At 41.1% G+C, this 13,988-nt stretch overlaps 1 protein-coding gene across 1 annotated transcript; it reads right to left on the bottom strand.

Annotated features, from left to right (window-relative positions):
- Positions 1-250: 250 nt before the first annotated feature.
- Positions 251-13,011, bottom strand: DNAJA1 (DnaJ heat shock protein family (Hsp40) member A1). Its single transcript, XM_066367842.1, has 9 exons — positions 12,858-13,011; positions 11,678-11,819; positions 11,353-11,530; positions 8,570-8,674; positions 7,895-8,122; positions 4,827-4,941; positions 2,126-2,241; positions 1,725-1,825; positions 251-635 (listed from the first exon to the last, which is right to left on the bottom strand). The coding sequence occupies exons 2-9, from the start codon at positions 11,807-11,809 to the stop codon at positions 417-419; spliced, it is 1,194 nt and encodes a 397-aa protein (XP_066223939.1). The 5' UTR covers positions 11,810-11,819; positions 12,858-13,011; the 3' UTR covers positions 251-416.
- Positions 13,012-13,988: the final 977 nt, after the last annotated feature.

Genomic DNA, 13,988 nt, shown 5'->3' on the forward strand with positions numbered 1-13,988 from the left:
CTTCTCTACAAATTAGGCTGTCTGACTGCCAGTTAAATACAGAATTTTAACTTCATGACTTAACAATTAAGGGTCATACACCAAAGTCAATACATATACCTGGCATTTCAGTCTAAACTATTCCATGTACATAGATGAAATTAATCACAAAGTATGGCCTAACAAATGCTAGGGGAAAACTTTTTAAGTAGTTTTTACAGGTTTTATACTTATCTTGCACACAAGTCATCATACATACAGGGCAAACTCAGAGCTTTTATATTTGAGTTTATTCTTCATTTAACTTTTAAAACACTACTATAGTTGAATATTAAAACAAAAACAATAACAAGTAGTGAGCATATTATGATTATAGTCCTTCACTCATTCACTACAGTATGTAAAAGGGCAGCAGTCAGTGTTACTCACTGGCCCCATTAAGAGGTCTGACACTGAACACCACCCCTGGGATGATGCTCATCATCCTCATATGCTTCTCCATTGTAATGGCGCCGTCTTTCCTGATTTGGATCAAAGTCCACCAGTTCTACCTGGTCCATTTCATCAGTCTCTTCTACTTCCTTCCTTTCAGGTAGGAGTTTTTCCAGCAAAGAAAGTTTATCAGGAGAGAGAAAGCCATTCTCAGGAAAGTTTACCTATGAAAAGAAATTCCTACTGTAAGTTCAATGTAATTTACTTGATCAGTAAGTAGCTCCTTAAATTACTGTCGACCCCTTTCCCCCAGAAACACACATGCAACCACACAATTTTTGAGTGAATTTGCTAGTCCCAGGGTCAGAACACGGTTTAAAATACGCAGCATCTAGTGCTCTAAACTACAATAGTTTTAAGGCATTTGGCGCAAGTAAGGTCTTTTTAAAATATAATGATCCTAGTAAAATTATACTGTAACGATCACTGTAATTCAGTAAACACATTATATGAGCCTGAGCTGTGGTGGTGCAGTGGCTTGAGTTGACCTGGAATGCCGAGCTCGCTGGTTTGAAACCTTGGGCTTCCCAGGTCAAGGCATACCGTGTACAAAAATACAATGAACAACTGAAGTGAAGCAACTGAGTAGATGCTTCTCACTCCACCCCTTCTTCTCTCTGTAAAATCAAGATATCTTAAAAAATTGCACAAGAACCCTTCCTAAAACATTTTATGAACCACCCTAGTAACAAACCAAACACTAAAGTATTTTGCCAAAAACCAAATAATAGCTTTTAAAGTCCTTCAGTTACAGCCCTTTGTGAATAAAATAACCACTTGCCATGTATCTGACCCTCCCTCCCTCACCATTTTTTTTTTTTTTTTTTGAGAGAGAGAGACAGGAAGGGAGAGAAAGGGAGACAGATGAGAAGCATCAACTTGTAGTTGAGTCACTCTAGTTCACCGATTGCTTCTCATTTGTGCCTTGACAGGGGTGGGGCTCCAGACAAGCCAGCGACCTTTGGGCTCAAGCCAGCAACCTCAGGTTTTGAACCAGGGACCACAGCGTGCCAGGTTGACACTATCTACTGCACCACTAGTGTTCAGGCTCTCTACCAATCTTTAGCCAAATAATGATGTAAACAAACCCAATCCCAATTTAAAGATGACCAACATAACAGTAGTAGTATTAGATCGATATATTTCTTCCACAGGACAAGGGAGAATATAAATTTGATGTTTCTCACCATTCAGAAAATATAACATCAGGTTTAGTAAGTAATTACTCAAATATTCTGTACTTTATAGCTTACCTTAAATTCGATGATTAAGCGACCCTTTTCATATGGTCTACGATAAATTGGCATGCCTTCATTTAGCACACACTTGATATCTCCATGCTTGACAATCTGACCTAAAAACATTGAAGCCAAGTTCTTCCTTAAATACAGCCACATTTTCATGAAGTGGGTAAAGCACAGAGGAATGTCCTAGCTCACTGACAGGAGGTAAAGTTATATAAAGCAATCCTTTACTTTTTCATTTATGGACTTTCTAGGGACTTCCAAAAAAGAGCCAAGACCATACAATTTCAGCTCATCTCATAAGAAGGGTTATGTAACTGAACAAGGAAAATACCTATCTCCTCAGTGCATATACTTAACAAAATGAAATTACTACACTAGAAAGAGAAGTTCATCTATTGTTACCGTACCTGGATGAGAGGTGATGACTATGGTTCGGTTGTCAAGAGTTGTTATTGGCTTTTGGAAGCCACACAGTGCTTCAACCAGCTGTATGTCCATACACATGAAAAGGTCTTCCCCTCGTCTATATTAACATAAACATAGTACATACTTAGATCTTTCAAATCACGAAGGACTACAAGTACCACAGCAGGCAATTCTGTTTCTTAACATCAAATTACCTTTCACAAAGATACTCTTTCTTCTCTATTCTAAAAAAGGAGCTGAGAACTTGGAACAGCAAATATACGAACCCTATTAGCCCCATTTCCTGGTCAAGGCTTCAGAATCCTTGCATACACTCTATGTCAGGGGTTCCCAAACTGCAGCCCGCTGAAGCCCTTTATCCAGCCCCCGCCGCACTTCCAGAAGGGGCACCTCTTTCATTGGTGGTGAGAGGAGCACATTGACCATCTCATTAGCCAATAGCAGGCCCAGAGTTCCCACTGAAATACTGGTCAGTTTGTTGATTTAAATTTACTTGTTCTTTATTTTAAATATTGTATTTGTTCCCGTTTTGTTTTTTTACTTTAAAATAAGATATGTGCAGTGTGCATAGGGATTTGTTCATAGTTTTTTTTTATAGTCCGGCCCTCTAACGGTCTGAGGGACAGTAAACTGGCCCCCTGTGTAAAGTTTGGGGACCCCTGCTCTAGGTAGTCTCTACCATTTATCATCCCTCAATTATTTCATTACCTACTTTTAAATCTAGTTTCTCACATAGAGAAGGAAAAAGTTCTCACAAGAGTGAGGCTAAGCCTGACCAAGTGGTGGTGCAGTGGATAGAGCGTCAGACTGGGATGTGGAGGACCCAAGTTCAAGATCCCAAGGTTGCCAGCTTGAGTGCAGGCTCATCTGATTTGAGCAAGGCTCACCAGCTTGAGCCCAAGGTCGCTGGCTCGAGCAAGGGATCACTCGGTGTGCTATTACCCCCCCCCCCCCCCCCCCCCCCCTGGTCAAGGCACATACGAGAAATCAATCAATGAACAACTAAGGAATCACAACAAAGAATTGATGTTTCTCATCTCTCTCCCTTCCTGTCTGTCTGTCCCTATCTGACCCTCTCTCTGACTCTCTCTGCCACACATACACAGTAAGGCTAAAAAACAAACATATCCCTGGCCAGATCAGCTGATTCGAGTGTCATCCTGATACATCAAGGTTGCGGATCTGATTCAGGGCATATACAAGACTCAATATCAATAGAAAAATTTAAAAAGAAAGCAAACATACATTAGGGAGAATACATTATAGTATAAGTTGAACAGACCTCAGCTGGGTCAGATGATGGGCTTTATGAAATTTATTGATATATATAAATTAAGTAATATATTGACTAGCACATTATGAACACAATCTTTTATATCATTAAAATCCTGAACTTGATAGCATTTTCCATTGTTGGGACACTTGGAAAATGTTCTATTTTAATTAATTTAAAACCAGTTCCTTCAGATGTCATTCCCAGTAAGACTTAATGTTTTTATTGATTTGAGAAAGAGAGAAGGGGGAAAAGCAGGAAGCATCAACTCGTAATAGCTGCTTCTTGTATGTGCCTTGACTGGGCAAAGCCAGGGTTTTAAAACTGGCAACTTCAGAACTCCAGGTTGCTTCTCTATCTACTGCACCATCATTGGTCAGGCCCACTATGATTTATGATTTATCAGAACCCTAATCAAGTTCAATAGTTTAAAAGTCAGCCATAGGTACATAACTAACACATGCACTGTTGTTAACCATCAATTTTTCTTGTGCCTCACTATAAGTTCATTGTAAACACTATTATATATTTCACAGCAATAGATCTGAAGTTAGTTTTAAGGTTCTAGACACTTATTTACAATTTAAAAGTAACCCAACATATGAACTAGAACTAAGGATTGAAACATGTGAGAACTTTAGGGTAAAATTTTGTCCAGGGAGGTTTGCCCTAATCCACCTGTTATACTCAATAAACAAACACATCCTTCAAATTCCAGATTAGGTTTTTAGCCTTTTTTTTCCTTTTCCTGAAATGAGAAGCAGGGAGACAGAGACAAAGACTCCCGCATGCGCCCGACTGGGATCCACCCGGCATGCCCACCAGGGGGCGATGCTCCATTGCAACTGGAGCCATTCTAGCACCTGAGTGGAGGCCCTGAAGCCATCCTCAGCGCCTTGGGCCAACTTTGCGCCAATGAAACCTTGGCTGCAAGAAGGAGAGGAGAAAGAGTGGAGAAGCAGATAGGCACTTCTCCTGTGTCCCCTGGCCAGGAATCGAACCTGGACATACACACCCCAGGCCAATGCTCTACCACTGAACCAAATGGCCAGACTGCCTTTTTTTTTTTTAAGTATTTGTTTTATTGATTTTAGAGAGAGGGGGAGAGAAGACAGAAACATCAATCTGTTCCTGTATGTGCCCTGATCAGGAATCGAACCAGCAACCTCTGCTCTTTGGAACTATGGTGTACCAATCAAGCTATCTGGCCAGAGCTTTAGCCTCTTTCAAGATGGGAACAATGGCTCAAAAAACTTTTCAGAAAACACATACACATCCTAACTCTCCCACTGCATTTTTCCAGGGTACTTCCAGGAAATATGTTCTAAGAGTAATGAAAAGCTCATCTGAATTTTTTAAAAAATACCCCAATATGCAAGATGTCAGTTTGAGTAGTCAAAAGATTTTACCGAGTGAAAACAGCATGGTCCTTTTGATCTAAAACAATGATAATATCTCCTGGCTCCAGTCCTGGTTCTTGGTCTCCTTCACCATGGAATGTTATCTTCTGGCCATCTTTCATGCCTAAAAACAAAAGGTTAATTTTATACTCTTATTTAACATCCAACTAAGGTCAGGTTCTCAATCTACTTAGAAACACAGATGCATATTTGCATGTACATAAAAAGAAAGTTCAATTTTTTGTGGATGCTAAAGTTTCTAGAGATGTCTAAGAAGGCCCATATGATCTAGATCAGTCCAATTTCTTATCAAAGAAAGTCATCACAGCAGAAAACAAACTCTAGAGACAAGCAGATCAGGCCTCAAGTCTCAGAGCTATTATTTACTATCAGCTGGATTATCCCAGAGAAGTTGCATTAACTTCCCTAAGCACCAACTGTCCAACCTGCCTCATCAGGGGCGTTGTGAGGATTAAATAAAAAAGGTCTACGCTGGCAACAAATCAGTGACTAGTGAATACTATAACCATAAATGTTAACTACTTTAATTTCGTTACTTAAAAGAAACTATGTCAAATTATTTCTATTAAGTCCAACAGAAACATAAATCAAGACTTTCTTCTCTACTGTATTAGCAATATTTATATATAGGCAATCTACCGTATCTCCCCACATATAAGACACACCTTCCCCTGAAAAATTTGGGGTCTAAAAACTGGGTGTGTCTTATACAGTGATTGTAGATGTTTTTTACTTGCACTTCCCACTTTTTTTGCACTTATTTTTGCACTCGTTGTACATGTTTTTACTTCCATTTCCAGCTTTTTTGTGCTTGTCTATTTTTTTTTTTCAAATTTTGGGCCCCAAAATTAAGGTGTGCCTTATACATGGGGAAATACAGTATATATAAAACCTAAATAATTGAAAAATTATCATCTTTTTGTTGAAGATTGATTCAGTTTAGCACCCTTAAAAAAAGACAAATATATGACACTTCTTTTAGAGCCCATGTGGTTATCACAAGTACAAGTATTTCCCAATACGGCAAATATTTTTTAAAGGCCAACATGTTTTACTGAGATTCCCTCCCTCTACCTCTGACCCATATATTTTTAATTCAGTAAAGCTTTACTTACACATCTCTAAGACAACTGTTTTTTTGCTTAATTCCTTCACCCTTTCACCCAGCCCCCCAGCCCCATTCCTTCTGACAGCTGTCAGTCTGATCTTTGTGTTTACAAGTCTGTTTCTATTTTGTATTTTTTTCTTCAGTAGATTCCACAAGTAAAACATTTTGGTACTTGTCTTTCTCTGACTTGCTCACTTCACTTAGCTTATCTCTTTTAAACTTAACTCATGTCTTTGTAGGTCATTATACTGCAGCAGTATACCTCCTGATAACTTCCTAAACCAATCAATGAGGTCACCCAACAAAAGCTATTGTTTCACTTTGTTATGGGAAATACATATTAAACCTATATAAACACTCTGGGATAATGAATCCCTATATATCCATCAATCTAGATCCAGCAATTTTTAACTCATGACTAATAACTATTTTATGAATACCTTAATCCTTGTCCAAGCCACCGTCTTTTTGAAGCAAAATCCAGATATACAAATTAACTCACAAATGCTTCAGTACATACCTCTAGAAAAATAAAAACTTAAACCACAATATCAGTTTTATTCATTGACAAACTAACACACTCTGGCTTTATCATGATGCAATGTACATTAGTGTGACAAACTCGGCTGCTCTGCTGGTTGTTTCATTACTGTAAATGGAATGGGCAAGGGCAAAATAAATGGCTTTACTCCCAATTAATTCCCTAAGTACATATTATTGGTAGCAAGGGGGAACATCTTACTGGACCAAAAAATATCCAAAACCTACAGTAAATGGGCCAATTTAGGGGGGAAATTGAGGGATGGTAGTATCATGATTCAGAGGGGAAAGTACTATTGCAGGGCTTAAGTAATGTAGATGCATGTCTGAGATGTTAATATTAAGTTTCAAATCACTACACACAATATAATATATAGTTGGAAGACCTGAAGGTTACCATATTTATTATTTCAGAATATGAAAAGTTACAGTTACCACCTTGAGCCCCAGAGTCAGAAACTGACAGTAAGTGTACATAGTCTGTAAAAACGTTTTTAAAACAACATTCTTTTTGTTTCAGTATTTTTATGTATTGTTTTTGAGAGAGGGAAAGGAGAGGGGGGGAAAAGGGAAATACTGATTTGTTATTCTACTTATTTATGCATTCATTAATTAACTGTTTATATGCCTGACCAGGGATTAAACCCTCATCCTTGGTGTACCAGGACAATGCTCTAAAAAGGCAATTTTTTTTAAGGGGAGGGGAGGGGAGGGGAGAAAACACTGAGCTATCCTCAGTGCCTGGGGCCATGCTAGAACCAAACAAGCCTCTGGCTGCAGGAGGCAGGGAGAAGCAGATGGTAGCTTCTCCTATGTGCCCCAACTGAGAACTGAAGCCATGACGTCCATATGCCGGCTTGATGCTCTATCCACTGAGCACTGGCCAGGGCCAAAAGGGCAATAGTCTTAATCTAAGTTCTTACAAATCAATTAAAACAAAATATTTTGCCTGGCCTATGGTGGCGCAATGGTTATAAAATTAATAAATAACATCTTAAAAAACAAAAAACACAAAACATTTTAATGACACCCCCCAATTCACCTAAATCCCCTCCCCCAAATTCCTAAAAATCCATGTCCCTTAACCTAGCAGTTCCTAAGGAACTTAATCTATGCAAAAATTACAACTTAAAAAAGAGGTACAACTAGTTACTTAATGGAAGAAATTGAAGTTTGGGACACTGTTCAATTATCCAACGATATCAGTGTCATATTTGGTGAGGAGATGCCTAATGTATTCTCTACAAAATGAGCAAAAATGTCTGGATGGAAAAACATATTTAACTATGCAGCCAAGATATCTCTCAGTGGTAAGATCATACAACCCTACTGAGAATCATTTTTAACTATAAAATGTTAACTATTCTTGCCCTAGCGCTAAAGAATTCAGAAGTGGCTGAAAACTCACCTTTGTCAATATGAACTTCTAGAATCTTCTTCTCTCGAACTATCTTTCTTCCATTGCAGCTTTTACATCTATCTTTAGGACTGATCCGTTCCCCATGGCCCTGGCACTCCATGCACACAGACTGAATTTGCTGAACCATTCCAGGGCCTATCTGATGAATTCTTATTTGCATCCCAGTACCTCGGCAATTGGGACAGCACTCTACTGCTCCTTTCTTACCACCTCGGCCTAAATAGGTTAGAGAGAAATTAAATTATGTTTCAACTTAGTATTGGACACAGTAATGAATGTTTTAATAAGACAGTTCCTAAACACTATGCTTTATATTTGCAAGGTGTGATATAATTTCCTGCCCTAAGAACCTACAATTCAGCCTTTTCACTTGATAAAAAATACAGCTGCAGTCAGCTTCAATTATCCATATATAAACATCAACATTGACTACTTTTTTCCCCAAGGAGCCATTTTAGAACTGAATTCTAAATATGCTCCCAATCACAATTCATAGGATATACTTTATCTGTGAGGTGAGAATATTTCAAAGGGCTTATTCTTTTAAGAAGATACCATATTTCCAATAAATAACTTGTACTTGTATTATTTGTCAGTTTTATAGCTCCATAAAGGCTTCATTACATTTTCAGTTACAGTAAAGATGTTATTAAAAGACCATACCTTCACATTTGTCACATATCACATTCTTTTGTAGAGCTAGTTTTCTTGTTGCACCATTATATAAATCTTCTAAGGTTACTGAGAGCTGATGCACAACATTTTTACCTAGAACAAAATATTGCTCATTAAAAATCACAAGTTACTCATTAAAATTGAAGACGCTGCATTTTGTGGTCAATGCACCATAAAAATGGTAAATAAGATGAACTTCACAGGGTACATCTGTTGAGTACTTATATACATAAAATGTTGGCCACAGGCCCTGGCCGGTTGGCTCAGCGGTAGAGCGTCGGCCTAGCGTGCGGAGGACCCGGGTTCGATTCCCAGCCAGGGCACACAGGAGAAGCACCCATTTGCTTCTCCACCCCTCCGCCGCGCCTTCCTCTCTGTCTCTCTCTTCCCCTCCCGCAGCCAAGGCTCCATTGGAGCAAAGATGGCCCGGGCGCTGGGGATGGCTCCTTGGCCTCTGCCCCAGGCGCTAAAGTGGCTCTGGTCGCAACATGGCGACGCCCAAGATGGGCAGAGCGTCGCCCCATGGTGGGCGTGCCGGGTGGATCCCGGTCGGGCGCATGCGGGAGTCTGACTGTCTCTCCCTGTTTCCAGCTTCAGGAAAAAAAAAAAAAAAAAATGTTGGCCACATTATCCAGACATGATCCTCAAAATGCAATATAATTTCAGATGAGGTAAATTGGATGAGATGGAGTAAGTAATCTGCCTGAGAATGTAGTTGTGGTCATCTTACAAATTACCGCAACCAAAAACATTTAACTGCAAAATCACTTGAGAGAACCAACGTCATCTAAATAGAAGCACATTTCACAATAACTAGTCCAAACTGCATTTCTGTCCTAATGTATTTTTTTGAATCTTTCACTTACTATGATATTGAGCAACATGGCTCATTATTTCATCCAAAAATTCTTCACTACACTGAGTTCCAAGTTGCAACCAATCCAGATTGGCCAGGGAAGCTGATGCATTTATTTAGTCTCCATAGAACATCAATTCCTACTTCTTCCTGAAGTAGGGAACGGCACATTTACTACCTGACCAGAACTAGTTTAAAGACCAGATTACATTTCTCATATCCTTTATCAAAGTGCTGTCCAAAAGAACTTTCTGCAGTGATGAAAATGTTTAATATTAATGCTCTACCCGACATAGTAGCCACTATCACATGTGGCTTTTGAGCATGTAAACGTGGCTACTGCAGACTGAATTTTTGTCTTTGTTTTGAATTAATTTAAATGTACTGTAGCCAGTGGTTACAAAGGAGTGTCACATCTCTTCTCAGAATGCAAAGTGGAAGGTGGAGATCATATGAGGATACTAGGGCCAAAGACGTGAAGTCACCTGTTAATGATTAACAAGTTCCTAGCTAGTGATTCTTCTATAAGGACTTTATCCACTGGCAAACAGTACTGCCTTATGCCCAGTGGAAAAAAGTTCTCAAACTCTCATCTGTACAGCATGCCTACTGTGAACATTTTTAGTTTCCAATTAAGTGTGAACTACCATTAACTACATCCTTCTGCTACTAGCTCCACCTCTGGGTCCTGTATCACAAATATAGTCCCATGTAGTTGGTTCCAGCATGCTGAAAGCTGCCCTTCTTACTTTAGCTTTATAGATTTGCAAATATTAAAAAGGGAGATAATCTTTAGTTTGATTAAGCAAATATTTTCTGGTATATACACACAGACCTTTCATTTACCTAAATCACACAGAAGAGTTTGCCAGTCAATTAATTATTAAAAAGATAAAAAACAAAACAAAACCACTACACTTTTCTCTGGAACAAACCATCCTAAGCAACTTATTGATTGCAAAAAGCTGAGTAAACTATGTCCAGTTTTTCTGATTTTTTAAAAAAATCTCAGTGAAATTTAATGGCTTCCCTATTCCTTCTAATATGGGCTCTACCTATTAGCCCTTATTTGTGTCAACTATACTGGGAAGAAAGTGAGACTGGCTCTGACCTAAACACTCTTTACCTACGAAGGTATTTCTCCAGACAGAAAAAGACATTTCTAAAAAAAAAAAAAAGACATTTCTGATAAATGTTAAGGGCACATATTTTGATGTAATAAAGGTGAAGCAAAATTAAACAGATGGTAGGCTCTTTGGAGGTACTAAGGTTCCAATCTTGAGTACTGAACTTTAATTCACTTTCAACTAAACACCTCTCACCGGGGTAGGAGTGTCAAATAAGATCTGTAAAAGGGCTTCGAAACTTATGCTGCTAGCCTAACCTGTGGATAAAACAGCAACCTGGAATGCCGAGGTTGCTGGTTTGAAACCCTGGGCTTGCCTGGTCAAGGTACATACAGGAGTTGCTGCTTCCTATTCCCCCCTCTCTAAAATGAATACTTATTATGTTCCTATACTTTGTTCCTTTAACGCTTGACAATGTTATTGAAATTTGTGTCTTACTATCCAAGAGCTTTAGAAGTACTCACTTGTTAGCACTTGACTGGCTTAGACAATTTTAATTACATCAAATCTCATTTTAAAACTATACTATAAGTAAAAAAAAGGCAGTTTACAGTCAATTTGCAACATTATACCAACATGTAAAGCAACATCTTTGAATTGGTGCATATGGACTAGGTCAGCGGTTTTCAACCACCAGTCCGAAATATATTGTGTGCCTGTCCGTGAAAGAGTTAACCACCCGAATGTTATATGAAGATTGGATCTATAATCTTCATACAGCATCAGGGTGGTTAATTAACTCTTTCAGAAGCCAGCATTTGAAAACAACTGGACTAGATTATTCTTACCTCTCCTTTCTCTCTGCATCCTTCCTCCTCCTCCGAAAAACATATCAAAGATGTCCATGGGGGAGCCAAAACCGCCACCTGCTCCACCTTCTTTAATTGCTTGTTCTCCTCCTTTGTCATATAATTCCCTTTTCTTTGCATCAGAGAGCACTTCATAAGCTTGAGAAATCTGCTTAAACTGTTAAGAGAATAAATCTCACTTTTAAAAAAGTGTTGCAAAAATAGCCACTGTATTAGATACTCAATTTCAGGTTGTTATGGAAGTACCATACACCAGGCAAAAACCATCTCAAGCTATGTTTATGAGTATGAATATACAACTTGCCTTCTCTCCTTCATTTGGATTCTTATCAGGGTGGTACTTCAAGGCGAGCTTCCTGTAAGCTTTTTTCAATTCTTCCTGGGTGGCATTGGGTTTGACCCCCAAAACATCATAGTAAGTGGTTTCTTTGACCATTTTTGACAGGCTGAAATTAGAAAATGCAATTTTAACCAACTTTAAGCTGAAAGTTGTAATTAATCAGAGTTAAGGCAGAGAAATCTTTTTTTTGTCAAGCTTCACAGAGAAAGTGACAAGTTCGTTGATAATTCAGTGGTAATTTTTAAGATACTAAACATAAGCTAGTAACTGCCAGGGAATAATTCAAAAGCCGCCTTCTGTAGCAGCTGGTTCCTACTCTCCTACACAAAAGCCTCCATACTAATGCCACTTTGATCTAGATTCTTCCTGTTCCCCTTCTCCAGCAGAGATGGGAGTAATCAAAAGGAGCACTAACAGGTTCTGTCCACTGCTTATCACATTATCTTCTCTGCTAAATCCGATAAGCCACATTTCCTAGAAAAATTACATCTGGGTACGAGGGCAGGGAGTGGTTTATGAAACTGATCAAGACAATCCTAAGTCTGTTTCTCAATCACAGGACTCATAGCTTCTCCACACAGGCCGCAGTACCCGACCCCTAAAAGCCAGCGTAGCTTACATGTCGTTCGGTTTCCCCTTGCACTTGACGTTGATCCTTAAGGTTTCCTTCCTTTCCCCCTCCAACCATAGAGCGAAGGGGTGGGAGAATCCCAATACAAAACAAAGAGACGCAGAGACCCGAAAGGCGAAACCCTAGCCTCCGCCCCACTCCTGCAGCCCCTCGTCCTAGGCTCCTTCTGCGCTTGCGCACAGGGTCGCTCCCCCCTCCCCCCGCCTGACGCGGGGGGAGGGGCGCACAAGGAGGAAAAGCCTCAGGCGGAAGGTCCTTGGAGACCTCAGGCTGGGTGGGAAGTGGACAAGCATTCTGCAAGGTCTTGGGACCTCTCACCACGTGCCGTGAATTGCTGCGGGGACACCACACCAGCTTCCCGCCCCCCCCCCCAAATGGAATCGTGGACCATATAACCGATAACCCTCCCGCCCACGCGGAGCCAACCGCCTCACGACGGCGGCTCCATCCACCCTCCGCGCGGCCAGTGGCGCCGGTTTTGGGTCGAGGGGAAGCTCAAAGGCTGAAACTCACCGGCGAGCAGGCCGAGGCCGGTTTGAGAAGCGGGAAAGAGCGCGTTACTGCGCGCAGCTCCGAAAGCTGCCGCTCCCCCCGCCTCTCTCTGAGCGTTCTGGAAAGTTCCGCTGGTGCGCCGCCGCCGTCCTCTTTTGTAGCCGAGCCCAGCCGCGTCACGCGCGCGCAGGAAGTCCCGCCTTCCCAGCACTGCCACCGCCCCATGGTTACCCGGACAACGGCGCGGGGGCGCTCGGGCTGTAGTGGGCTGTGCCGGAGGGCCTTGTGGGGGTGGGCCTAAACCTAGGTTGCTGACGCTCTTGGAAATTTCTGGAGCTCTTTCTTTTGCCCGATGGGCCGGAGTACAGAGGGTCAGGTGGGAGTGGGTATTGCCCAGGAACGTTGCGAATCCAAGCCAGCTCGTAGTTTCCAAGTCAGTGGGGCCGCCGCCGCCGCCGCCGCCTGCGAGGACGGGAGGGCTCCGGAACACGCTCGCGGGCGGACGCTGTGTGCAGCACGGGTGTCTAGCAGAACAAAGCCCTGCAGCACCTCCATCCCCCACGCTGGCCCCTCATTTGCTTCTTTCGGCCTCTCTTAGCCGCTTAGTTCTTTAGCTCTGAGGTTCTGGGAACCTACTGAGCGAGAAATGCTGAGTAGTATGGGCCTGGGCCCCAGAATAGTCTCACAGGTCTTGGCTCTTTCTTGCTGCTTTTCACACGCAATCCCTGACCTCGTAATTCAAACTGCGAAGTTGGAAGAGCTCTTTTTTGCAAGTCCAGGCTCCTATACACACGTTACCTGCCTTTGGCCTTGCAGTTGCCTACTCTTGGGGCTCGGCAGCGCTAAACAGCGAAATGTTTGCAAAACCTGTGAACTCTCTCTGAGAGGGCGGTTCACCCGGTATGACTAGCTGGGATCATAAAGTAGCACCAAGAATACCTAACAAATGGTTTTATTTGATTTTCTAAGTCCCGCCAGTCTCTGAACCTGGATCTACTGTCTGCAAAGTGAGTCTCTGAGCTTTCGAGTGTTGGTAGGGGGGGCGTATTGGAAAAAGGGGTCTGTTTTCCTTAATCATTAACGAATTTAGGAATTCTATCTAGCTCCAAGGAAGCTGAAATTTAAAAGTTGAAAAAATCCGGGTTCATGTCA

This window comes from Saccopteryx leptura, chromosome 2 (genome assembly GCF_036850995.1).
Source record: "Saccopteryx leptura isolate mSacLep1 chromosome 2, mSacLep1_pri_phased_curated, whole genome shotgun sequence".
NCBI classification, from domain to species: Eukaryota; Metazoa; Chordata; class Mammalia; order Chiroptera; family Emballonuridae; genus Saccopteryx; species Saccopteryx leptura.

Coding starts and splice junctions, on each gene's coding strand:
- DNAJA1 (XM_066367842.1), bottom strand. CDS start 11,809: ATGGTCAAAGAAACCACTTACTATGATGTTTTGGGGGTCAAACCCAAT. Junction 11,531..11,677: donor ATCCAAATGAAGGAGAGAAG/GCAAGTTGTATA, acceptor TTCTCTTAACAG/TTTAAGCAGATTTCTCAAGC. Junction 1,826..2,125: donor AGTCATCACCTCTCATCCAG/GTACGGTAACAA, acceptor CAATGTTTTTAG/GTCAGATTGTCAAGCATGGA.